Raw genomic sequence first — 26,536 nt, 5'->3', positions numbered from 1 at the left:
GAGGTCCATAGGGCGGTGGGAGTTCATCGTCTGGGTCCCCTTGGCTTATGGCCTTACTTCGGATGCCCTTGGTCGGTTGTGCGATGAGAATCCTGCACTGTCCCTTGCCATTGGCAGAGAACGAGGGTCCTGGCTATTTCTAACCAGGAATCAATTTATGGGAACTGGTCCAGATGTCTTGGGTTTCCCATGACTACACAATAAACTTGCCAGACGGTGGGGAGGTCTAAGGTTCCTTCTGAGGGCCAGCCAACTTCAAAAGCGGGTCACTCTAGCTCACAGAGAGTCCTCAGTTTTCCCGGGGTCATATGTACCCCGTATTCGGCACTAAAGACTTTCCTTAAGTTTTTAAGCATACAATCTAAGGCAGTGTGGTTTACTGGGTTTCCCACCCATTGTGAACAGTGTTGCAAACGAAGGGTGGGGTATTTTCCGGTGCTGTCCTGCTCACATCCCTCGCAGGAACTTAGGAGCGTCTTAGCTAAGGTCTATTGGTATAAGCTTCGGAACAGGCTACTCGGTGGAGTAGATGACCGTTATGCCCTATGCCGCTCCGTGAGACTCAGGGTGCAGCCCACTCCGTAGCTGAAGCAGTGGAGCCATACAGACACACTCATACACTCAAACGTTCCTCAGATTCAAACAGGTTGGATAACCCCCCCTCTGGGTGTCTCTGGCTAATGGGAGGTGATCAGTCTCCCCTCCCGTCCTGACGGACGGGTCTGACTCGGACAGTGGCCCTGGGGCTTACCTGGTCCAACGGGTGGATCTGGCCAGCTGTCCCCGGTCTCCTATCGCTGGTCCAGCAGGGCGGAGACGAGCCGCAGCTGTCAGGGAGAACCCAGCCTCGGGTCCCTCGAAATCAGTGGGGCGCACCCAAACCCTATGCTAGGCACTCCGCTGCCCATCATGGCCCATCTCCGGTCCCACACCGGTGGCACAATGGGCTAGCGGGATTCCGTTTCCCGATCAGGGAACCAAATGTTGCGGAAGTTCTGAGGCGACGGAGAAACTCAAGCGGCACGCAGAGAAGTGGGACACAACACAGCTTTATTAACACCGGCGGGCTCAGCGGGATGGTTCCCAATGTCTGAGCATCCAGCTATGACTGGGGCGGATATTTATAGGCAAACTAGGGATTTTTCGCGGTATCGCATAGCTGATTGGCTCGGGGGTCACACTGCAGTTCTTAAAGCTATGCGGAAGTGACTGAGTGGAGAAGTGCCAAGTCATTCTGGGGGGTTCCTTATCTCAGTGAGGCGGCCATTTTGGGCTTTTCCGCCTCATCAGGACCCAACGCTGCTGGCGAGGAAGAGGAGTAGATGGCCTGAAAGCGCTTATTGCTCACGCCCTCGGTCCTAGGGCTGCGGGTCTAGCTGTCAGTAGGGAGAAACCACTGCTCACACACCAGGCGCTGGGCGGGGAACAGTGCGTGGGCGCAGGTCCGGCGGGGCGGGACCGAGCGGCGCGCGACCCTCCGCGCGCTCAGGGAGTTACAGACCCGGGCGGCCTCTCTGGCCCCCACTCCCGTGGGCTCTATGACACCGCGCTGGTTCGCGGGACGGGGCGGGGTTGGTTGAGGGGGAGGAGACCTCTTCAAGCTGTACATCTCGCGGTGAGTCTCGAGCGGAACTATCTCGCGAGACGTAGAAAGTACCGCGCTTGCGCGTTGCAGTAGCGCCTGGTAGCCTTGGCCGGTACTCCGACCGTTGTGTGAGGAGAGGTAATCAGTTCGGAGGATACTGCGTTTTCTCCACAAGTACCCGTGACTCGCTACCATGAGCAGCACCTTAGCCAAGATCGCGGAGATTGAAGCCGAGGTAATGGGCACAGGTGGCGCTTCACTCTCCTTCAGAGTGTTCCTCTTTAGGTAGTGTTTCTCTTACCTATACTCCCTTCAGCGGCGTCAGGACCGGCCCAGCGTTCTTCGACTCCGCTTTTCCCGATCCTGCGTTCCCCGACTCCCCTCCGCCTTCGCTGGATCCCCCCGACTCTCTCAGCCGCGTTCCACACCCCTGCTCCTTGGTTGGTACCCCGTTCCGTGTTCGGCTCCTGTCCGAACATCGATCCTCTCAGTCTTCCTTTTTTGAGAGCAACACCTCTCCTCTCCTCTCCGCCCCCCTGCTCCAGCCCTGGCCCGCTCACGCATTCAGTATCTTTGATCATCACCCAAAACCCATCCCCCTTTCCCAATCTTTGAAGACAGCGTTTCCCAGAGTATTGGTCCCAGGAATGGATCTGGGATAACATCTGCAGTAGATGTTGATTCAACCTGAATTACTATGTGATTCTGTTGTTTGAAATGCTCAGAGCATTTTAAAATTCCGAAAAGTGGTGACCTTACATCAGATCGTGCATGCCAGGTACAAGCAGTAGAAGAGGACTTGGCATCTGAGTTTTAGTCTGATCTGTGGGCGCTGATTGCAGTGACCGTGGTCATGTCTCTTCTGTTTGGGCCTCAGTTGTTTACTTTGTAATGAGGGAAATGGGGTGGGTAATGAAGAGGATGACTTTTACTCTTTTTTATGTCTGACTAAAATGGGTATATTGGCATCAGGTAGGATCTAGAAAAAAATCATTCCCAGCTCGGGGGTGGGGGTTCATTCTGGGTATTTTACCCTGTAGGAACTGCTTCTGATTTATGGCTGTGATTTCCTTCCTTACAGATGGCTCGGACTCAAAAGAACAAGGCCACAGCACACCACCTAGGGCTGCTTAAGGCTCGCCTTGCTAAGCTTCGTAGAGAGCTCATTACCCCAAAAGGTGGTGGTGGTGGTGGGCCAGGAGAAGGTTTGTGTTTTTCTTCAAAAAAAAAATTTTTTTTGGTGTAATTTCTGGCAAAATAATATAGGTGTATCGTTTAAGGTAATTTTAAAATTTCTATGATAGTAGATCTGATTTTCTAATCCTTAATTCATGATTTCAAATCTGATTTCATTTTTAATTCTGCTGATTTCAAAGGCAAATGAATATTGTCTGTGATAAACTGAGTTTTATGTATATACTGTATTTTTTTTTTAATTTATTTTTTTAAATAATCTCTGCACCCAAGGTGTGTCCCGAACTCAAGATCTTGAGATCAAGAGTTCCATGGTCTTCCAACTAAGCCAGCTGGGCATCCTTAAGAATATCCTCTATTGATCCAAAATAGGTTTTCATTGACTTACATGAATACGTAAATACATCAACGAGGTAAAAAATAAGAAAGAAATTGATACAAAGAGAAGTGAAGGTAGGAAGAATAATTTGAAGCCAAGGGAGATAAGGTAGGACCAAAAATAATGTCATAAAATCTATATACTTCCCAGAGGAGGGCCATGAATTTGGCTTCATTTGCAGACATTTAAAAAGAAAAATAAATGAAAAAGAAGGAAAATCCAGTCAGTCATACAGTTCTTAGAGTTTGTAAGACAAAAAAAGAAACCCATTTTTATTTTATTTATTTTATTTTATTTTAAAAGAACTTTAGCTTATTTTTTTACTTAAAATTAGTTTGTAATTCTAGTAACATTAACAAACAGTGTTATATTAGTTTTAGGTATACAATATAGTGATTCATCAATTCTATACTTACTCAGTGAGCATCACAATACATGGGATTTTAATCCCCTTCACCTATTTCACCCATCCCCCCCACCTTCCTTCTAGTGACCATCTGTTCTCTATGTTTAAGAGTCTAATTTTTTGTTTCTCTTTTTGCATTTGTTTTGTTAGTCCACATATGAAGAAACTCATTTTTAAAAGATTTTATTTATTTGAGAGAGAGAACACATGTGCATACACACACAAACGGGGGTGGAGGAAATAAGGATAAGCAGACTGCGCTGAGGGCAGAGCTCTGTGTTGGGCTTGATCTCTTAGCCCTGAGATCATGACCTGAGCCAGAATTAAGAGTTGGCCGGGCGCCCCACCCATTTTTACATCCATTATAATAAAATGTTTGTTAAATACTGTGGGTACCAGAAAGGTGTATAACTGTAAGTGGTAGAGGAATAAAGTTTCTAAATAAATACTCCACTAAACAGTGTTAGGGGCACCTGGGTGGTTTAGTCAGTTAGGCATCTGCCTTTGGCTCAGGTCATGATCTCAGAGTCCTGAGATCCAGCCCTTTCTGGGTCCCTGCTTCTCCCTTTACCCCCCGGCCCCCCGCACTTGTGTTCTCCCTCTCTCTGTGTCAAATAAATAGATAAAATCTAGAAATAAATAAGCAATGTTCTTGCTATTTTGTGTGGTTAAGCTCTGGAGAGGTAAACTGTAGAAAGTTGGAGAAATATGTTCTAGATGGATAGACTGCCAGAATGTGAAAGGAATTTCATGAATCTCAACACTTTCTTCTTTTTGATATTTATTGATGTTTTAGGTTTTGATGTGGCCAAGACAGGTGATGCTCGAATTGGGTTTGTGGGTTTTCCATCAGTGGGGAAGTCAACACTGCTTAGTAACCTGGCAGGGGTATATTCTGAGGTGGCAGCCTATGAGTTCACTACTCTGACCACTGTGCCTGGTGTCATCAGATACAAAGGTGCCAAGATCCAGGTGAGTCAGGCCTCAGGCCACAGATGGAAAGAAATCCATTCTTTCATTCATGTAAAAAGCACTTTTGGAAGCTCTCTTTATGGCAGACCTGATCTTTGATCTACGAGGCCCTTCCTGTCTAGCAAGGAAGATAGAACAGTACATAAAGACAGTAACGCAGTGGGATAGTGTTTGTGAAAACACAGAGAAAGAAGGAACTATTTTTTCACCCGAGGATATTGGGGCAAGGTCTGGTAAGAGTTAAAATAAGCTTCATGTAGAAAATAACAGTGCAGGTGGGTCTTGAAATTCAGGTAGGATTTCATCAGCCAGAGAAGGTAAAGGGCAATTTCAGGCAGCCATAATGGTAAATAGCTTGCTGTGGTACAAGCTGAGGCATGGGACAGGAATGGTAGAAACTGAATCTGGAGAAGTAGGTTGGAGCTGAATTATGAAGGGCCTTGTGTGCCTGCTAAGGCAATTGAATTTTCTCTTACCTGTAGCTAGGGACCATTAGAAACTTTTTAATAAAAGAAATAATGTAAGATCCTTTGTATTTTTTGATGAGATCCTTTTTAGAAGATAATTCTTGTCTGTGAGGCCTAATGAAGTTATGTCCTGAGAAGTTTTTCTTAGGTGATGGATTTAGGGGTAGCAAATAAAGAGTCCCTTTGGGTATAAAAGAAGGTATATGTGGGGCACCTGGGTGGCTCAGTGGGTTAAGCCTCTGCTTTTGGCTCAGGTCATGATCTCGGGGTCCTGGGATGGAGCCCTGCATCGGGCTCTCTGTTCAGCAGGGAACCTGCCTCCCCCCCCTCTGCCTGCCTCTCTGTCTACGTGTGATCTCTCTCTCCTTGTCAAATAAACAAATAAAATCTTTAAAAATAAATTAAAAAAAAAGAAGTTAAAAAAAAAGGTATATGTAAATGTAAGCTTTAATGGGTCATATTCTTACTGGCTGCATAGCTGAGAAGGCAAGATTCTGAATTCCATGACATTTGAGTTTAGGCCAGAGGTTCCCAGACTTTCTTCGCTCACAGCACCCTTAGTGTCTCAGCAGTTATTTCCTGACACCTTTTCTTGTCCCAGTAATTTTTTTTATCATGCTCCAGGCCAAAAGAAATACCTAATGTTTCTGTTTGTTAGGTCCAGACAACTTAAGTATTTATGTCCTTACAGCCACAGTTATTTATTTACCAATGGGGTGTGTGCACTGTTGGGTACCACATAATTTCTCAAACTTTGGAATCAGACTGGATACAATCACATTTGTTAACCTTTTCCACATTGATTTTTGTATGGTGCTTTTTTACCATAGCGACTAATGAAAAATCTTAACTTCTCAAAGATTTGGATATGACAGCTGAAAGCAATGTAGTTCGATGTAGTGTTGAAATTGTGAGCTATGTGGAGCTAGTAGTTCCTTCATTGTGTGACATATATCAAGAATTACTGATTCTCTTGGAAATTTAGAATATCCCGTGCCACCCTTAAGTTCCATGTGGTGCTCCAGAGTCCCTTGGCTCATTATTTGGGAACTGTTGGTGTAAGCATTTGTTTTCCCCCCTACTGAGCTACACAGTGAGTTGTGAGGTACATTTGTGCTTCTTTATTGATCTGAAGTAGGAAGGGACCAATGTCCTGGTGTTACTTCCTTTTTTTTTTAAAGATTTTTTTTTTTTTAATTTTTTTTTATTTGACAGAGATCGCAAGCAGGCAGAGAGGCAGGCAGAGAGAGAGGGGGAAGCAGGCTCCTCGCTGAGCAGAGAGCCCGATGTGGGGCTCGATCCCAGGACCCTGAGATCATGACCTGAGCCAAAGGCAGAGGCTTGACCCGCTGAGCCACCCAGGCGCCCCCTTGGTGTTCTTTTCAATGGCTTTTTTTCCTGGCAATGCAAAGACCGTGGTGGGACATGGACCTTTCAGGGACTCCATGTCCAAATGTATATAACAAGAATGAGGATGCTTGAGCATATCTGGACCACTTCTTGATGCCATCTGGTTTTAGAGTCTTGGTGATAATCACAGTTTTAGCAGCTCATAGAATAACTTCTTCCTTGATGAGATGTTCTTGACACCTCTTTCAGAGCTTTTGAGTATATCAGAATAAAAAAACTATTTAACCCTCTCTTTCCTTTTCTTTCCCACGAAGCATTCCTTTCATTGTCTCCTGACCTGTTAGGTTCTCCCCCCCCCCTTTTTTGCATGATGCTTGCTTTTCTGCCTGTGCACTTTCCTTCTCCCACAGCCCCCACCGACTTTAGAAACCAAGTTAAGGTGTGCATGACAGGATGAAAATGAACACCTTTGAATTTTTTTTTTAATGTTTTTTAAATAGCTGTTTTGTGGCAGAGTACTCATTATCTGTGACATGGATGAAGAGGTATACAAAACTAGAACCATTTAATAAGAATTATAAGGAGGGAAATTTCTGGTTTTTTGTTAGGAAGGATGATGGTTTTAACAGTAAAGTTGCCTAAAAATGGAATGGTACCTCTTGAGGTAATAAATTACTCTGTGTAGAGGTCTTTTAGGTAGTGACTGAACCACCACTCACTGGGGATGTTATAAAGCAAACTGATGTTATCACATAGGCAGATACTAGCCTGCAGAATGGATGTTCAGTTTTAAAAATTATGGGGCTTATTTTCACCTTCCTAGGGTCCCTAGGACTCCTCTTGTCCTGTATAAATAATTGACTTGTATATGTATCTGCTTTAACCGCTAAAGGCATTTGAGTTTGAGTTAGTTTAATATTGAATTCTTAAAATCCTACAGTTTCATGATTAAAAAAAAAAACTACTCTTGTCTCTTGGTTGTAATATGAAATTCAGATGTGTAAAGCATGGGTTATTTTTTGAATGAAACTTAGTTGCCATGTCTACAGCCATAGCATCCTGATATTGTCTGAAATTTAGTCGCCATGTTTAAATAGTTTGCTGTGGGGTGCCTGGGTTGCTCAGTCATTAAGTATCTGCCTTTGGCTCAGCCCGCATCAGGCTCCTTGCTCAGTGGGAAGCCTGCTGCTCCCTTTCCCACTCCACCTGCTTGTGTTCCCTCTCTCTTTTTCTCTGTCAAATAAATAAAATCTTAAAAAAAAAAAGTTTGATGTAATTTTAAAAATAATTTCTGTCAAGAAAAGTTAAATTAGGTTGTATTTTTACTTTTGTAGGGGCTTCAATGAATTTCCCCGTGTTCAGTTACGATAGTTAGAAAGGCTGTGCTCTTTTCTCTTAGCTTAATATTTTCTCTTTCAGATGGCCTTTTATAGCCGTATTCTAGGTTTCAGAGTTTTAGATTATCCGATGGATTTTCTTTTTTGTGTTTTTGAGAACATTAGCTAGGCTCAGTATACACTTTTTTTTTTTTAAATTTTTAAAAAAGATTTTAATTTATTTATTTGACAGAGATCACAAGTAGACAGAGAGGCAGAGAGAGAGAGAGAAGGAAGCAGGCTCCCTACTGAGCAGAGAGCCCGATGCGGGGCTTGATCCCAGGACCCTAGGATCGTGACCTGAGCCGAAGGCAGAGGCTTTAACCCACTGAGCCGCGCAGGTGCCCCATCAGTATACACTTTTAAAGCCTTTTGCTGATATATGTGTGTATATATGTATTTTTTTAAGCAGAAGTAATATATATATTTTTTTTAGTAGACTGGGATTTACTGAGTGTTAGAAATAGATGGGAGTGGGGCGCCTGGGTGGCTCAGTGGGTTAAGCTGCTGCCTTCGGCTCAGGTCATGATCCCAGGTCCTGGGTTCGAGCCCCACATCGGGCTTTCTGCTCAGCAGGGAGCCTGCTTCCTCCTCTCTCTCTGCCTGCCTCTCTGCTTACTTGTGATTTCTCTCTGTCAAATAAATAAATAAAAATCTTAAAAAAAAAAAAAAAAGAAATAGATGGGAGAATCTTTGGGAGAGTTGAAGTAGACTCTAGACTTAATTTCTAGGAACAACTGATAATGTTCAAACATCTTTATTGAGGTATAATTCACATACAATAAACTACAGATAAAGCATACAGTTTGCTAAGTTTTGACATAGCTATATACTAGTGAAAATATCACCACAATCAAGATCATAAACACACCATCCCCAAAAGTTTCTGTATGCCGCTTCCCTCCTGATGCCCTTTATCTCCAAGCCAATTACTTATCTACATTTTATCACTACAGATTAGTTTACATGTTGAGTTTTACATAATTAAGACCATGTGTAAATATAAATGTACTCTGTTTTAGGTGGCTTCTTTCATTCAGCATCATTATTTTGAGGTTTATTATATCATTCATGTTGCTGCCGCTTATGTGAACATCCTACCTAATTACAGGAGAATTAGCAGGAATAGATTAAACTACAGACCTTATTCAAATTTTTACCAATTTTCCCACCAATGTCCCTTTCTAAGATTTTATCTGGGATCATCCTGTGTTGTGTTTATTCTTCCTTATTCTCCTGCCATGTGTGATAGTTACTCAGTCCTATCCTTTAAGACCTTGACACTTAAAGAGTATTGATTAGTTGTTTTGTAGAATGTCCCTTAGTTTGGGTTTATCAGATGTTTTCTCACAATTAGATTGAGGTATTATGTATTTTGTCAAGAATACAATGAAATGATGGTGTGTCCTCAATGCATCTTACAGGATTCATGATGTTATATGTCTTAATTGGTGATGTTGACATCCATCAGTTGGTGGTATCTGCAGGATTTCTCTACTGTAAATCTATTATCTTTCTTTTTAAAAAAAGTTATTATCTTTCAGGGCACCTGGGTGGCTCAGTGGGTTGAGGCCTCTGCCTTTGTCTCAGGTCATGATCCCAGGGTCCTGGGATTGAGCCCCGCATCCGGCTCTCTTCTCGGTGGGGAGCCTGCTTCCTCCTCTCTCACTCTGCCTGTGTCTCTGCATACTTGTGATCTCTGTCAAATCAATAAATAAAATCTTTAAAAAAAAAATATTATCTTGGGCGCCTGGGTGGCTCAGTGGGTTAAGCCGCTGCCTTCGGCTCAGGTCATGATCTCAGGGTCCTGGGATCGAGGCCCGCATCGGGCTCTCTGCTCAGCAGGGAGCCTGCTTCCCTCTCTCTCTCTCTCTGCCTGCCTCTCCGTCTACTTGTGATCTCTCTCTGTCAAATAAATAAATAAAATCTTTAAAAAAAAAAAAATTATCTTTCTGGGGTGCCTGAGTGGCTCAGTCAGTTAAAGAGGCTGCCTTCGGCTTGGGTTATGATCACAGGGTCATGGGATCTAGCCCCATATCTTGCTCCCTGCTCAATGGAGAGTCTGTTTCTCCCTCTCCCTCTGTCGCTGCTCTGCCTGTGTGCTCGCTCTCTCTCTCTCTGTCAAATAAAATCTTTAAAAAAAATTAAATTATTTTTCTTTTTATAGGCAAATATCTTGGGAGAGGTACTTTGAGAAGATACAAATCCTCTCTCTCAAACTTGCCCACTCATTTTAGCATCCATCTGGATCCTATCTGTAGCAGTTATTACTCTGCTTTTTGCCTAACGCTGATTCTTTATTTTTCTTTCTTACTACATGTTATTAATTAGGATTCTGTTTGGAAGAGCTGTTTTTTCTTTCATTTATTTATTCAATAATATGTATCAGTGTGGGCTTGTGGATATTTTATTTTATGGGTTATAATCAAGTACTACCATTATTTGTTACTCATTTTGTTCCAGTTTTGACAATTAGGAACTCCTTCAGGTTGGCTCCTGTGTACTTTTCATAAGCCCCCATCTTTTTGTGAGTACTTTATTTTTTGGCATGACACGATGTTCCATGCTAATCTTTGATTTTTTCCTGCTCCAGGACCGAAATCAACCACTTCTGAAGGAGCTCTAGTTTCTTTTATTGGAAAATGGTATTTAGAAATCAAGAACTGGTGTGCTCATTACTTCACATGTAACCTTGTAAATCAGCATAATTAAAGTTCCCAAGTCAGGGCTGATTTAGTCAACATAAATTATAAAAGAGTAGTTCAGTTTGGTGTGTTGTATTAGTCTTAGAGGTGTAACATTATTTAGCGAAGAATAGGGAAGAGCTTTGAGTAGGAAGGAAAAGTTGAACTAAGAGCCTCCTGAATTAGTTCTTTTTCATTTTGGTTTATTTAGCTATTTTAAAAATTTATTCATTGTAAGTTATCTCTACACCCATCATGGGGCTTATTAAGACTCAGAGATCAAGAGTTTTAATGCTTTTCAAACTGAGCTAGCCAGGCACCCCCATGTGGTTTATTTAATGTGAAATATATTTTTAGAATGTCAGATAGGCTTATAGCAAAGGCTGGTTTTAAATGTTTTGATAAGCTGCCACTCTGTTTCTGGTCCATTTATGTGGATAATTCAATATTGGCCATATAGATGACCCTTGATATTTCCATTTTATATATGCTCTTAACTGTTTTCAGTGGACTCTTTAAGGGTTTATAAATAATAGTTTTAATTTTGCTGAGATGTGCATGTGATTTGTGTGCTATGAAGTTGGCTTTTATGTTCTTATGTACATACACTATGACTTCTGTGAAGTTTTACCTTTACTGCGTTTTCTGGGCTTAAACAGTCATTTTTCAACTGGGACACATCAGAGTCACCTGTGGAACCTTTTGAGGTACAGATTAATATCTGAACCCTACATTGCCCTTTTAAATTAGAATTTATAAGGATGGGGCTTGGATATCTGCATTTTTAATAGTTTTACAGGTGATTATTATGTGCTCACCTGGTTAAGAATGACTGCAGACCCCTGGGGCTAATAATACATTATATGTTAACAAAAAAAATTTAAAAATTAACAAATTGAAGAACAACAACAAAAAAAGAATGCAGAAATTTTTGTAAATTGGAGGATTTGCAAAGCTCTCAGTATGTATCACGTGAATATCAAGATTCAACTATTATCCACAGTAAGGAATTGGTGTGGAGGCTCAGCCTTCTGAAAAGAAGTGGTGTATATATATATATGTATGTATTTAATATATAAAATATAAATATAAAAATATATATTATATATATAAAATATTAAATATATATATTTATTTATTTATTTTAGAGAGGTGGTGGGGAGCAGAGGGAGAAAGACAGTCTTAAGTAGGCTCCACACCCAGCATGGAGCCCAACATGGGGCTGGATCTTACAACCCTGAGGTGACCTGAGCCAAAATCAAGAATCAGACACTTAACTAACTGAGCCACCCAGGCGCCCCTAGAAAATGATAATGTAGAATAATGGGTTTGGCCTTCAAAATGTGAGTTATAATCTTACTTGATTTATTAGGATTGTGATTTTGGGCAAATCACTTAACCTCTGTGAATCTCAGCTAATATCCTTATCTCAGGGTTGTTAGGCATTTTAAACTAGGTAAAATACATAAAAAACTTACTAAAAAGTATATAAAAGAACTGACATTTAAGTGCATAGTACACTCATAAAGAAGGTTGGATTTGGATCTTTTATACTTTGGATACTTGAAATCATTCTGTTTGTTCAGATTTATGACTTCTTTTTCTCTTCTCTTCTTTATCCTGTCCTTAATCTTGCAGCTCCTGGATCTTCCAGGTATCATTGAGGGTGCCAAGGATGGGAAAGGTAGAGGCCGTCAGGTCATTGCAGGTGAGTGGTCCAGAGCCACCATCCTGGGATATCATCCCTTTATTGGGTACTGTTCCTTTAGTTGGGGATTCTTGGACTTAACATGGTTTTACCTGACTTCTTACTGGAGTAGGATGTCAGAACTTGAAGGGACTTCAGAAAGTAAGTCCACATCTCCATTTGAGGAGAAACACTAAGGACGAGAGAAGTGAAGTGCTTCAGTCCATTGTTGCCCTAGTTGTGGCCAATTCAGAACTAGAACTTGGGTTTTCTGACTCCCACTCATGCCTTTTCCTTCTTTTCTTCTTTTACTTGAAGTAAAGTATTATAAAAGGGCCATCATTAATTGCAACAATCTGCTTTTCCACTTTTCCTCACCTCCACAGTCATTCCCCATTGGCAACTGTTATCAACTCTTCAGCTGTTCCTTCTGTTACTCATTTCATATTTTCATATATTATGCTTATATTGCTATTTCATGATTAATTAATTTTAGATGTCATTTATTAGTTTCATGTTATGGTGGAGAATTAGCTCTCTTCTATACCTTTTTTTCTTATTTCTTTTTTGAAGATTTTATTTAATTATTGAGAGAGCATGAGCAGGGGGAGGGGCAGAAGGAGAAGCAGGCTCCCTGCCACGCAGGGTGTCCAATGCAATGCGGGGCTCTATCCCAGGATCCTGGGACCATGACCTGAGCCAAAGGCAGTTGCTTGACTGGTTGAGACACCCAGGTCCCCCCATTTTTTTAATTTTAATTTTAAGTAATCTCTGCACCCAACATGAGGCTCAAACTAGCAACCCCTAGGTCAAGAGTCACATGCTCCACTGACTGAGCCAGACCCTCCTTTCAAATAAATTATATCACAGTTTTTAGTTAACTTACCAGTCATAGTTTACATTATTATCTAATGAATATGTAACTTTTGTTCAATGCTAATTCTTTTCTCTTGAAGTCTGTTTTTAAAATTTTCATGGAGGGGCGCCTGGGTGGCTCAGAGGGTTAAAGCCTCTGCCTTCGGCTCAGGTCATGATCCCAGGGTCCTGGGATCGAGCCCCACATCGGGCTCTTTCCTTGGTGGGGAGCCTGCTTCCTCCTCTCTCTCTCTGCCTGCCTCTCTGCCTACTTGTGATCTCTCTCTGTCCAATAAACAAATAAAATCTTTAAAAAAATTTTTTTTCATGGAATTAATGATTGTTTCTTTTTTTGTTTAATTTACTTTTCTGTGTTTGCTAATATTTTTTAAATGTTCTAACAGATCAAATGCCTATTAGTATTTTCCTAGATAGTTAAATATAGCTCCAAATAAGTCTTACTGAATCCGTTCTTTCCCCACAACCCTGACAGTACCCTTGTATACCCTGTCTTCTTGCTTTAATCTGGATTGGTTGCAGCACTGTCCAATAGAGGAAATGGTCTGACTCTGTGCTCTCCACAGTGGTAGCCCCTAGGCATGTGTGGTTATTGGGAGTGCTTTAAATGAGACTAGTGTGATTGAGAAACTGAATTTCAAATTTTATTTTATTTTAATTAGTTTAAGTAGCCCCAGGTGGCTAGGGAGTCTGTATTGCACAGTGCAGCTGTAGATTTTTTGCATGGCTATCAATCTGAGGCTTTCTTCTATGTCTTTGTGTGGGCTCCCCTATTTCCTGGAGTCAGTGTCTTTTTTGGGGTCATTTTCATGTTTTTCTGAAGCACAATCTTTAGTAAACTTCCAGGAAAAGGATAAATGATAGGTAAATTTTTGTCTTTGCATGTTTGAATGTATTGTATCCTTATATTAAATTATTCATTTAGCTATTTATAGAATTATGTATTAGGATAATTCATGGATGAATATCAGAAACATTATGCTAAATTAAAAGAGCCAGGCACACAAGACTATATTTTGCATAATTCCATTTATATGAAATTTTTTAAAATGTAAACTAACCTGTGGTGACCGCAGATCAGTGATTGGGAATCAAGGGGAAGATTGATTTCAGAGGTGATGGAAATGTTCTCTTACTTCCCTGTGGTGGTTATATAGGTGTATACATTTGTCATTAAACCATATGCTTAACATGGATACAATTTGGTTTTTTGTAAATTACACTGATAATATATATGTAATATGTATATGATATATATGTGTGTGTGTATATATATAATTACACTGATAATAAAGTTGGTTAAGAATTTGCCAAGCATACAGTCTTATGTTTTTAGAATCTGTTTTAAATCTTTCTAAACTTTTTCAGGGATTTAGGTTAGTGCTCGGTTCTTACCTTCATTCTGACTTGTTTTTCAGCTAGTGTATCTAGAAGTTAACACATCTTCTAGATATACCAGTGGAAAAATGAGGCACACATTGCAAATTGATTTCTGGCGTAGACTTTGTAACCTTAAGAACTTCATGTATATCTGTGTATTTATAAAAAAAAAAAATCCTTTGTCTTAATGGAACTCCACTGCCCGCCACCCTCGCCAGCTTTTGAGTATTTGGCTTAGTTTTCAGTGAGCTTTGCTTGGATATAAATTATTTTTTCCATTCTTCAGTGGCCCGAACATGTAACTTGATCCTGATTGTTCTGGATGTCTTGAAACCCTTGGGACATAAAAAGATAATTGAAAATGAGCTGGAAGGTTTCGGCATTCGCTTGAACAGCAAACCTCCCAACATTGGCTTTAAGAAGAAGGATAAAGGAGGCATTAATCTCACGGCCACTGTAAGTGGAGATGATATGGGGCAGGCTGCTGAAGGGACTGGGGTCAAGAGTGGATTGAGGCACAGGGATATTGACCTTTGGAAATCACCTGGCTTCTGCCAGCCCTAACAGAGGTAACACAGTGACCTTCTAACTTTCAGAGTAGGACAAGAATCAGTCTCAGACTTAACTTCATTTCTTCTTTTGGGTTATTTATTTGGTGTGATATGGGAGTATAGACCAGTTTTATTTTTATTTTATTTTTTTTATTTTTATTTTTTTTTTTTAAAGATTTTTATTTATTTATTTATTTGACAGAGAGAGATCACAAGCAGACGGAGAGGCAGAGAGAGAGAGAGAGGGAAGCAGGCTTCTTGCTGAGCAGAGAGCCCGATGTGGGGACTCGATCCCAGGACCCTGAGATCATGACCTGAGCCGAAGGCAGCGGCTTAACCACTGAGCCACCCAGGCGCTCTATTTTTATTTTTATTTTTTTTTTCTTTATAGACCAGTTTTAATGCTTACATGAAGTAGGTGGCTGCTAATGTGTTTTCATTCATTCAGTGCAGGTTTATAGGGTGCCCACCATGAACCAAGCATTGTTTTAGGCTCTTCTTGGACAGAGGGATAGGTTGGAAGAAAGAGCAAAATAGGCAAAAATCTCTTTCCTTACATTCTATGTGGAAAAGTAGTGAACAAAATTAATGAGTTAATACAATATATTAGATGATGTTAAATCTAAGGACAAAAATAAACTAGGAAAAGGGATGGAGAGTTTTGGTGGGAGAATTGGCTAGAGAAGTCTTCACTAAGGTGAAGTGAAGGTGTGAACAGAAGGTCTGTCTTGGGATAGAGCATTCCAGATAGAGGGAATATCTAAGCGCAAGGCCCTGAGATAGAGCATGCCTTTGTATGTTTGAGGAACAGCAGAGTGAGCAAGTAGGACAGTGGTAGGAGATAAAGTCAGAACATATGTGCTTTTACTTTGTAGGAGATGGTTAATTCTTGGTTGGGTTCCTTCAATGGAGTGTACATGATTTGATTTAGGTTTTGGTGGAATCAGTCTAGCTGTTTGTTGAGAATAGATTGGATTGGGTTAAGAACAGAAAGAAGAACAGAAGCAAAGAAGCCATTTAAGAGTTTATTGCAATAAGCCAGTCAAGAAGTGATGTTTCTCAGACCAGAGTTGTAATAGTGGGAGAGATGAAAAGTAGTTGATTATCAAAAGATTTTGAAAGTAGCTGGTAGGACTTACAATTACTAAACTGGTAAGACTTTGAATAGGATAAGATTGGAGGGGCGGGGAAGATAAGGGTATTCAGTTTGAGATGTTAGACACCCAAGTATTAGGATCAGACAGGCATATGAGGAATTATCTAGGCTGGAGGTATAAATTTGGTGTATAGTAACTCTAGAGCCATGAACTCATCTGAGATAACTAGGAAATGAGTATAAATAGAAAAAGAGGTTCAAAGATTGAGTCTTATGGTCCCCCTCCAGTGATTATAGGTTGAGAGTTGGGAAGAATCAGCAAATAAGGTTTTTTTAGACAAAGAAGGAGGAAAACCAGGAGAGTTTGGAATCTTGGAAGTCAAGTAAAAAAACTGTTTTAGATTGGAGGAGTGATCAACTCTATCCACTTCTGCTTGCTTCTCATTATAGAACATTTAACATTCAGAGGTCCAGGTGATATGACTAGCACAGAGTTAAGCTGTCCTGCCCAGAAGATCTTTCTCGTTATCCTGTTATAATGGTTGAATTTGACCATTTAGTATTCTTTCGTGTGTGTGTGTAAACATTTAGTATTCTTTATTTGTTTGCTAAGGCTATCATAATAAAGTATCATAGATCGGGTGGCTTAAACAACAGAAATTTAATATGTCTTAATTCTGGAGGCAGTAGGTATCTGAGATCAAGGTATGAGCAGAGTTGGTTTCTTCTGAGGCCTCTACTTGGTTTGTAGATGGCTATCATCTCCCTGTGTCTTCACATGGTCTTCCTCTATGTGTCTGTATCCTAATCTCCCTTTCTTCTAAGGATGTCAGTCACTTGAATTAGGGTTCATCCATATGACCTCACTTTAACTTAGTTGCTTCTTTCAAGATGCTATCTTTAATCCTAACAGTCACATTCTGAGATAACTGGGGTTAGGAGTTCAACATATGAATTTGGGTGGGAGTGATTCAGTCCAAGGCACCTTCACTTGAGTTTGGAAAGATTATTAGTTTTCAGGTATTTCTTGATGAAAGTCAGTTACTCTCATCCAGAATAACAGATTTTAGAAATGAATTTGTACTTTAGGATTATCCAGGTATGATGATAGATACTTTTGGGAGATTTTTTTTTGCTCTGTGACCAGTTACTGTCTTCTGTGCACATGCAGTGCCCTCAGAGTGAGCTGGATGCTGAAACTGTGAAGAGCATTCTGGCCGAATACAAAATTCACAATGCTGATGTGACGCTGCGTAGTGATGCCACTGCAGACGACCTCATCGATGTGGTGGAAGGAAACAGGTATGACTAAGTGTACAGTCTGGTGCCCAGGTTTGAATTTGAAGTCTTGTAGTGGAAACAGTATTGGATTATTAAGCTGGAAGACATTGATACTGTCTATGCTATCTCAAATAATAGTGGGCCTTGGTTTTGTTAGCTGTAAATCAAAGGGTTGGTTTTGATTTCTAACATTCTTCTTTGGTCTGAGATTTGATTATGATGGTCAAATTCTCCACTTCTGTTACTTGCTATGAAGTAGGCCGTTCCCTAAGCTGTGTCATATGATAGTGGAAGAGAGCAGTTCTCAGTCTGCTCTCTCAGAATTAATCCATCTGAGAAATCCTATATGCTGTTGTATAGCACTCAGAGCTTGCTGGGCTGTATCTGTTCTTTCTAAGGGTAACCTAAAAGTATGTAGCTGAAGCCCTATTCCATGAAAAATTACTATTAGTATTTTAAATCAAATAATTAAGCCACTGTTAAAATTTTTTGGCATTTGAGCATAATATTCTTCAGTTGCTTTCCTATTCATTTGTTCTTTTTTATTTGATAGATTTATTTGATTCTCATTTGAAAACAAAGGCAGTTCTTTGTGTTAGGCATCGTATAAGTGGAGGCAATTGAAGCCTGAAAAGTTGTGGCTTGCTATAAATTATTAGTATCCTTAGCTGCCGTATTGATATGGACATTAGGATGGGACATTGTTAGTTATTTTTATTTTAAAAATTTTCATGAAATATATTGTTAAAATATATTTACACTTATAGTTTATAAAACAACTTTGTGGGAAATTGACTCTCAGACTTGCCCAAGGGATTTAGATCTAGGAAGTGACAGAGCTGGGAGTAGGTTGAGTCTGTGATTCCAAAGCTTGTGTTCCTTATGATACCTCTCAATTAGCTGCATGGCTGAGACTTGGGCCTGAGTTTTGTTACTTCTCAACTCATGGTTCACTTTTTGGATATTCTACCTTACTTTGATAGGAAGCCTTTTGGGGGGTGGGGTTGAGGGGTTGATCTGATGTTTTTCAAGTCTATGATTTGGGGTCCTGGGTCAGGGGATGCTGATATTCACAGAGAGTCTTGTCAACAGATCCAGACTAATGTCCTGTTTTTCTTTTACTTCTGTAGAGTTTATATACCTTGTATCTACGTGTTGAATAAGATAGATCAGATTTCCATTGAGGAATTGGATATCATCTATAAGGTGCCTCACTGTGTACCCATTTCTGCCCATCATCGCTGGAATTTTGATGACCTATTAGAAAAGATCTGGGACTATCTGAAACTAGTGAGGATGTAAGTCTTAGTAGAAAGGGTCATATTGCTGTAGGAATTAAACCAGACTATCCTAAAAAGATACTGTCTGGAGCTCATTAACATAATTTGTCTCTTTTCGGAGATATAAATAAGTAAATTTCTGTTATCTGCTAGGCCATATTGAGGACACTTTCTTCCTTAATTGGAGGTTATCTATGTCTGATCTTTTCAGGGGTGATGGAGGGTTGATTTGCATTTAATACATGGAACATTCTAAGAAGTAGGCAACCTCTGCTTCCTCTCTGTTCTAGTTACACCAAACCCAAAGGCCAGTTGCCAGATTATACATCTCCAGTGGTGCTGCCTTACTCTAGGACGACAGTGGAAGATTTTTGCATGAAGATTCACAAAAACCTTATCAAAGAATTTAAATAGTAAGTATCATGGACAAGTAGTGCCTTCTTTTCACTATGAGCTCCTGATTCCAATAACTAGCAATTCTTGGGGTACCGTTAAAGAAAATGGCTTCAGAGGAGCTGCAAAAATGCTTGCTTGGGTAGAACTCTGCAGTGTCTTCCCAAAAACATGCCAGGTTGGAGCAGGAAGTGCTCTAGAAGCCTTGTCAGGTCAGGTGGGCTGACGGGAATGAACAAATGTTAATTCTTTCTGCCAGCATCTTACTGGCCTCCAGTGGGTACTGAGACCCCTTCTAAACCTTAAGCATGCTTTAATGCCCCTAAATCTCTTTCATATACTTTCATTGCTGATATAGGCTGAAAAAAAAAAAGTTCTGACACCTTATTTTGAGCTCATTGAGCTAATTTTATTTACCTTAATTTATTTTTCTAAAGGTTTATCTGTGAGAGAGTGTGCGTGTACATATGTGTGGGTACAGGGCAAAGAGAGAGAGAATCTCAAATAGACTCCTTACTGAGTATGGAGCCTGACACAGGGCTTGATCCCACGACCTTGAGACCATGACCCGAGCCTAAACCAAGAGTTGGATGCTCAACCAGCTGAGCCACCCAGGCACCCCTGAGCTAATTTTAGACTTACAGAAAAGTTGAAAAAATAGTACAAGGAGTTTCCTTATATCCCTTAACCACTCTTCTGACATTATCAGCTCACATAACCACTGTAGAACAATTTTTGTCTATCGGTTGGTGAATGGATAGAAAGATGTGGTGTTTGTACACACAATAGGATATTATTCAGCCCTAAAAAAATGAAATCTTGTTATTTGCAACGACATGGAGGGAGCTAGAGAGTATAATGCTGAGTGAAATCAGTCAGAGAAAGACAAATACCATATGATTTCACTCATATGTGGACAGGGGGATAAAAAGAGGAAGTAAGAAACAGACTCTTTAACTATAGAGGACAAACTGATGGTTACCAGAGGGGAGGTGGTTGGGGGAATGAGTGAAAGGGGTGATGGGGATCACACTTGATATGAACAGAGGGTGATACATGTTGAATCACTATATTGTACACCTGAAACTGGTATAACACTGTTACCTGGAATTAAGATAAAAACTTTAAAAAAATACTTGTTTCTGATCCTAAGAAAGATTGAAGACCTTTATCTTACATTTCTTTTATCCAAAACAACTGTATTCCACGTGCAGCTGCTAATTTCCACTAACCTTAGACCTTTACATTTTGGCATATACTTGAATCAGCAAAGGAGAGTCTTGTGAAGTTAGATTAGTTTCCTTTTTCAAACTTCATAGATTTCTATATAAGTCTTGCCTTCCATGGTGGCAGAACACTTTTCTAAGCCTCTAGAACTGTAAGTTAATGAAGGAATTAAATGAGAAGGGAGAAAAATATTTTGAAGAAAAGACATTTCAAAGCAAATGGAATTTTATTTGGTAACTATTTTCCTGTTTTTTTGTTTTTTTTTTTAAATTATGGAACAAATAACCTTTTAACCATCTTAATAGAAAAAAATTTCAGCTTTAGACCTGCTAATTACAACATTTGTCCTTGTTGCATTCTGTTTGTGTCGAATACAGGCACATGTCCTTTGATCATTTACTATGTGTTTTCTCTGTTACAAGATTCACGTCATTTTTATAATCCCGTTTTTCCTATTTATTGCTACTTTAAATAGTTTTCTTGTCTTCACGCACAGACCTTTCCCTTTTAATTTCTTTAATCCAGGATTAATGATAATATGGTCTTTGATATATTTTGCTGCATTGCTCCAAAAGGGCTGGACCTATTTACATTGTCATCAACAAAATGGGAGGCACTGATGTTAACTGCAGGCATTGAATATGATTGCTAAAAACTAGTTTTTTGGGTGCCTGGGTGGCTCAGTCGGTAGTGTCTGCCTTCAGCTTGAGTCATGATCCGAGGGTCCTGGGACTAAGTCCCGAATCGGGCTCCCTGCTCAGCAGGAAGTCTGCTTCTCCCTCTCCCCTCCCCCTGCTCATATGCTCATGTTCTCTCTCTAGCTTGCTGTCTCTTTCTTAAGTAAATAAATATTCTTGGAGTGCCTGGGTGGTTATGTGTTTTCTGTGTTAAAAGATTCACATCATTTTGGTTGGTTGAGCAGCTGCCTTCAGCTCAGGTTATGATCCTGGAGTCCTGGGATTGTGTCCTGCATCAGTCTCCTGGCTCAGCAGGGAGCCTGCTTCTCCCTCTGACCCTCTCCCCTCTCATGCTGTCTCTCTCTCTCTCAAATAAATAAATAAAATCTTTAAAAAATAATAATCTTTATAATTAAAAAAAAAAAGACAAAAAACTAGGGCGCCTCGGTGGCTCAAATGGTTAAGCATCTGTCTTTGGCTTAGGTCAAGATCCCAGGGTCCTGGGATCAAGCCCTACATCGGGCTCCCTGGGAGCCTGCTTCTCCCTCTCCTTTTACTGCTACCCCTGCTTGTGCTCTCTCGCTCTGTCAAATAAATAAATAAAATCTTTTAAAAAAACAACTAGTTTCCTGGTTTAAGATTATAAAATAGTGACATTGCATTTACCTTGTTAGTGCATTGAAAATTTTATGTCTTATAAATGCTTTTGTATTTCTTCCTGTTACCTATTTTTTGTTTTTTGTTTTTGTTTTTTGCAAAGTGAAATCTTACTCAATGATTTCTTTTTGGAACATAGGTTATTATTATTTTTTTAGATTTATTTCTTTTAGAGATTGGGAGAGAGAGCACATGCTTGGGGGTGGAGGGGCACGGAGCCCTATGTGGGGCTCTATCCTACATCCCTGAGATCATGACCTGAGCCAAAATCAAGAGTTGGACACTTAACCAACTGTGCCACCCAGATGCCCCAGAGCATAAGTTTTTAAAGATGTTTTGTTGCAAAGGCAACAAATGGTGTGGCCACCATTTTCTATCCCTTGGTACATAGTTCTTAGCCTTTGTGAGGCAGGCCTCAGTGTCCATCACTAACATAACATATTTTTAGTATTGGAGGCCTATAGATAAAAAAAAAATTTGCTGGCTCAGTCTGCTTCTCCCTCCCCCTGCTCCTGTGTTCTTATTTACTTTCTATCTTTCTCCCTCTCAAATAAATAAATAAAATCTTTAAAAAAATTACTTTCATAAATTCCAAAAAAAAAAAAAAAAAAAAAAATCTGGAGAATATACCAGTTATGGTATCTTGGAAGGGAGAGAGATTCTTCCTAGCAAGGCTAAGGAGAGAGGTCCTATATTTCTTAGTACCCACTGATGGCTTAAATAGATCCAATAAAAATTGGTGTTCTGTAGCAATCTATAACTGACACCATAAGAATTTCTAATCTGAATTATTTCAGAGTATTTTTCTACAATCCATGCTTTCTTCTTTTAATTTTAAGCAGTCTTGTTACATTTCTCATTTGTGTTTTTTCTCTTTGACTTTCCTAAATTGACTCTGGAACAAGAGGAACCACACAACTTCCAGAAATCTTTGCCATTTTGTATGTGAAGGCTCCATTGTGCCATACTGCTGGGGAAGCTAATGCCTATGGGCTTTGAATGTAGTCATTGACTGGGGTGAGGGCATGTTGCACGCCTAGGGTTCTTTTAAGAGGTGGAATGCTAAATCTAAGCAGAAAGGTGGCACCCTGGTAGCTAGGGTAGAAGCTAGGTGATTATTTACACTGACTTTTTTTTTTTTCCCCCTTCCATACAGCGCTCTGGTCTGGGGTCTCTCTGTGAAACACAATCCTCAAAAAGTGGGTAAAGATCATACGTTGGAGGACGAGGATGTCATTCAGATTGTGAAGAAGTGAAACCTTCCCCCTGCCCATCTGCTGGGCCAACCATAGCAGCTATTCCCATAACCAAGCTATTCCCTACCCCAAACCCTTTTAAGCTTTGGCATCCAGTGGATCAGGATTTAGGGGAGGGAGATGAAGGCATCCAAGCTGGAACTTTACTTGTCTTAACTTGGTGTCACCTTGTAAATTAACTGCATAAAGGACCTGGTAGGCCAAGCCAGCCATGTGCAGTTCATGTGTCGTCAGAATTTGTTTTGGGTTGGACTGAATGAGGACGGGTATGTACTGTGAGGCATCTGCAGAAGGGGTGCTTGGGAGCTTGGTCTGAAGTGTGGAATGGATCAGAATGTGACTACAACATCTTATTTGATGTTTAGTCATGAGAAACCCTTCCAACTGGATGTGGCCTTCATTCTTTTCAAGTGGTCTTTTGCAGGTGATACTGGAAAGAGGAAGGACATGATGTAAGTTAACTGGTAATTCCCTGCAAGGCTGGTCAATTTGGGATATAGTGTCATGTGAGAGTTGAGTAAAGTACTCTAACCAGATGCATTGAGTTTGAATTGCATGGCCACTTCTAATTAGCTGTGAAACCCTGCATAAATTACACAACCTTTATAACTGTCCCATTTCCTTATGTAACACGGAGATGGTGATAGCACTTACCTTCTAGAGTGGAGACTGTTAGTATTAAGGGAGAGATGGTAGTTGTAAAATTATTTAGTGTAGATCTGGCACAGAAGTACTTAGTGAATGTTGGCTGTTACCACTGGTCACTTTCCTTTACCTGAGCGGAGCAGGTTTGTGTATATGTGTATGTATGGAGGTGGGATGTTATAAGGGATGGTGGGGTCGGGACTACTTGAGAGGGTACTGAGGACATAATGAGAGGTTTTGGGCTGGGAATACAGGAATATAAAGGGATCATCCTGGTACTAGGAAATTCATAGGCAAAAATCTTTGTGGTAGACTGGGTTGGTGGTAATAATGGCAGAGGGAGGGTGTGGTTATGTAGGTAGGTACACAGAAGTCTAAACTTGGTAATTGACTGACTTCCTCTTTGGTGAAAAAGAAGTCAAAAATTATTTCAGTATGGATTACAGGGATGATAGAGAAGGGTAGTCCCTGAGAAAATGAGGAATGGAAACAGATTTGCAGGAAGACAGTTTGATTTTTAGATGAAGTGAGCTAGAGCTTCTAGCAGGTTGTGAGGGATGGGGATGTGGGATTATCCACATCAGACTCAGCCTTTTCCAGTACAGTACTTGTTATTCATGCTACCTTAGTAACAGTTGCTTCTCTGATCATCTTTCTGGAGCTTGGGGTTAGCATTGTCTCCAGACCCAGGAGATATGCCTGGTATCCCAGTGACTTTGCAGGATATAAACTTTGATATCACTGTTGCATTCATGATAGGTATCAGACCAAAATCTGGACCTACCCCCAGCTCTTTAGAGAAACATTGGCTTTCTGAGCTATGGGATTTCCAGCAAGGTTTGCTCTCCAACCAGAGCAAATACTGGATTTCAGAGAAATCCTCATGTTCAAAGTCACGTCATTGAGCAAGGATTTAGCACTGCCAGGATTTGTGTAGAAGAGGTTGCTGAAATCTAGTTCGTCAAAGACCTCAGGATGTGCTTTGAACAGGCCTTGCTTCCATCATTCAGCATCCTCCTCTCTGCCTGTCAGTGACCCCGATGCTTAAGGAGAGCATTACCCTACCATTTTCCTTTCTTTCCCTTTTGGGCTTAGACTTGAGAGTTCTGGGAGAGGAATCCTGTCAGGGGTAGGGCTGCTAAGGAGAGGCATTCCTTTAGTAAAGGCTTTCTCTTCATGGACTCCCAAGATTACAATGGTTTGGCTGTCACAGCATGGCTCGAATTTCCTATATGGTTACACATTCCATTTCTTTTGTGATTTTTTAAAAAAGTTCATTTATTTAAGCAATCTCTGCACCCAGTGTGGGCCTCTACCTCATGACCCTGAGATCGAGAGCTACATGTTCTACCCACTGAGCCAGCCATGTGCCCCTTTCCTGATTTTTTTGTAGCACAATGTAACAGAGTCACTGTTCTGTGCCATTAGTTAGAATGCCTTTAACTGTGTTCAACAGCAAACACTAACTTAACAAGCTGAAGTGGAAGGAAACTTGATCTCTCATCTAAGTTGTAACAGTGCTCAGATGGGCTCACAGTAGCTGTGGTGCCATTGAAGATCCAAATTTTTTCATCAGTCAACTCTGTCCACTGCAGTTTATTGGCTTTGCTGAGCAGCTGGGTCCCCTCACAATCAGAATGTCTGCTGCAGTCCCAGGCTTTACATCCAGCATCCAGAGGATAGTAATGAGGACTGATTCTTACTGTTGTGGGAAGCTGTTTGCCAGAAACTGCCCAGTTTGTCCTTGTGTCTTATGTCCTAAATTGGGCACAAGCCTGTGCTTGAATCAGCTGTTGAAGAGAATAGAATTATTGAAGAGTTTACTCCTGTAAGTTATCTTCATTCCTGGATTTTTTTTTTTTTTTTTAAGATTTTATTTGACAGAGATCACAAGTAGGCAGAGAGGCAGGCAGAGAGAGGCGGAAGCAGGCTCCCTGCTGAGCAGAGCAGAGAGCCTGATGCGGGGCTCGATCCCAGGACCCCAAGATCATGACCTGAGCCGAAGGCAGAGGCTTAACCCACTGAGCCACCCAGGTACCCCCATTCCTGGATTTTGTTTGCTCATCTTACTCATTTAAAAGAAGGGCCGGTGACCCTGCTGCTCCTCTTAGTAGAACCTCTTAAAGATACTCAATAGCTGTCTCCTGAAAGAAGGGCTGGCTATACTAGCCTATTTTTTCCCCACTTCTTACTGGTTACCCTGACTTCCTATGTACTCGCTGCTCAGCTGCTTCCTTTGGGAGGCATTTTCTTTGCTCCTACCTGACCCACCCTCAAAGGCAGGTCTTCCATGAGGCTCTTTGTGGCATTCCTTTTTTATTTTGAGGCTGCCTTCCACATCCTGATTTAATTGTAGTTGACACACAGTGTTACATTAATTTCAGGTATACAACACTGATCCAACAAGTCCACATGTTAAGCTCACAAGTGTAGCTGTCACCATGCAGTACCATTGCCTATATTCCCTCTGCTGCATCTTTTATTCCCATGATTCTCTTGACCTTTGTGTTGTACATCTTTCTAGTCCTGATTGCTTCTAAACACCTCAGGCCTGCTAGACTTCCCAAAGTTGTTACATATATGATGACCCCTCCTGTTAGCAGAGACATCATTTCCTCCTGCCCTGACCCTTTTATCAGGCTCTTAGCTCCTGAAGACTGCAATAGCTTCCTCTTCTGCTTCCATTCCCTCCCCTGCACCAAAATAATTTTAAAATCCACCTTCTGCTGTGCTAGTGTTTGCAACATTCCCTTACTTCCTTCTGGCTCTATCTCACCAACCACTGGCAAATGGCTTTGCCCATTGCTTGGTGCCTACATTGTTCATTTCAGTCGTATCAGCTTCTGGTCTGAAAATTGGCAACTCAAGCCCAATTCTTCCGCCAAACACCTATAACTCTTGGTTCAACATGAAGCGGGGGAAGGAAGTCAAAGAAGATACAGGAAAGGTGGAACTGGATTCAGGCATCTGTTTTCTATTGTCTTTAGACTGCTTTCCAGCTTCTGTTTGTGGAAACAAAGCATTTGCAAGAATTCTAAACAAAGGCTTTATTTCTAAAGCTAAGAATTCCCAAGAGCAAATCCCATGAGGGCCTGGGGAGTGGGAGGACTGATGAAGTAC

At 40.8% G+C, this 26,536-nt stretch overlaps 1 protein-coding gene across 1 annotated transcript; it reads left to right on the top strand.

Annotated features, from left to right (window-relative positions):
• Positions 1-1,612: 1,612 nt before the first annotated feature.
• Positions 1,613-22,989, top strand: DRG1 (developmentally regulated GTP binding protein 1). Its single transcript, XM_047696919.1, has 9 exons — positions 1,613-1,820; positions 2,667-2,790; positions 4,361-4,536; positions 12,052-12,121; positions 14,640-14,809; positions 17,172-17,302; positions 18,412-18,579; positions 18,852-18,974; positions 22,672-22,989. Exons 1-9 carry the CDS (start codon positions 1,779-1,781, stop codon positions 22,769-22,771), a joined length of 1,104 nt encoding a protein of 367 aa, XP_047552875.1. The 5' UTR covers positions 1,613-1,778; the 3' UTR covers positions 22,772-22,989.
• The last annotated feature ends 3,547 nt before the right edge of the window (positions 22,990-26,536 follow it).

Source organism: Lutra lutra, chromosome 12 (assembly GCF_902655055.1).
Source record: "Lutra lutra chromosome 12, mLutLut1.2, whole genome shotgun sequence".
Taxonomy (NCBI): Eukaryota; Metazoa; Chordata; class Mammalia; order Carnivora; family Mustelidae; genus Lutra; species Lutra lutra.
The sequence above is the reverse complement of the archived record's forward strand: the minus strand, read 5'-3'. Positions and strand labels throughout refer to the sequence as shown.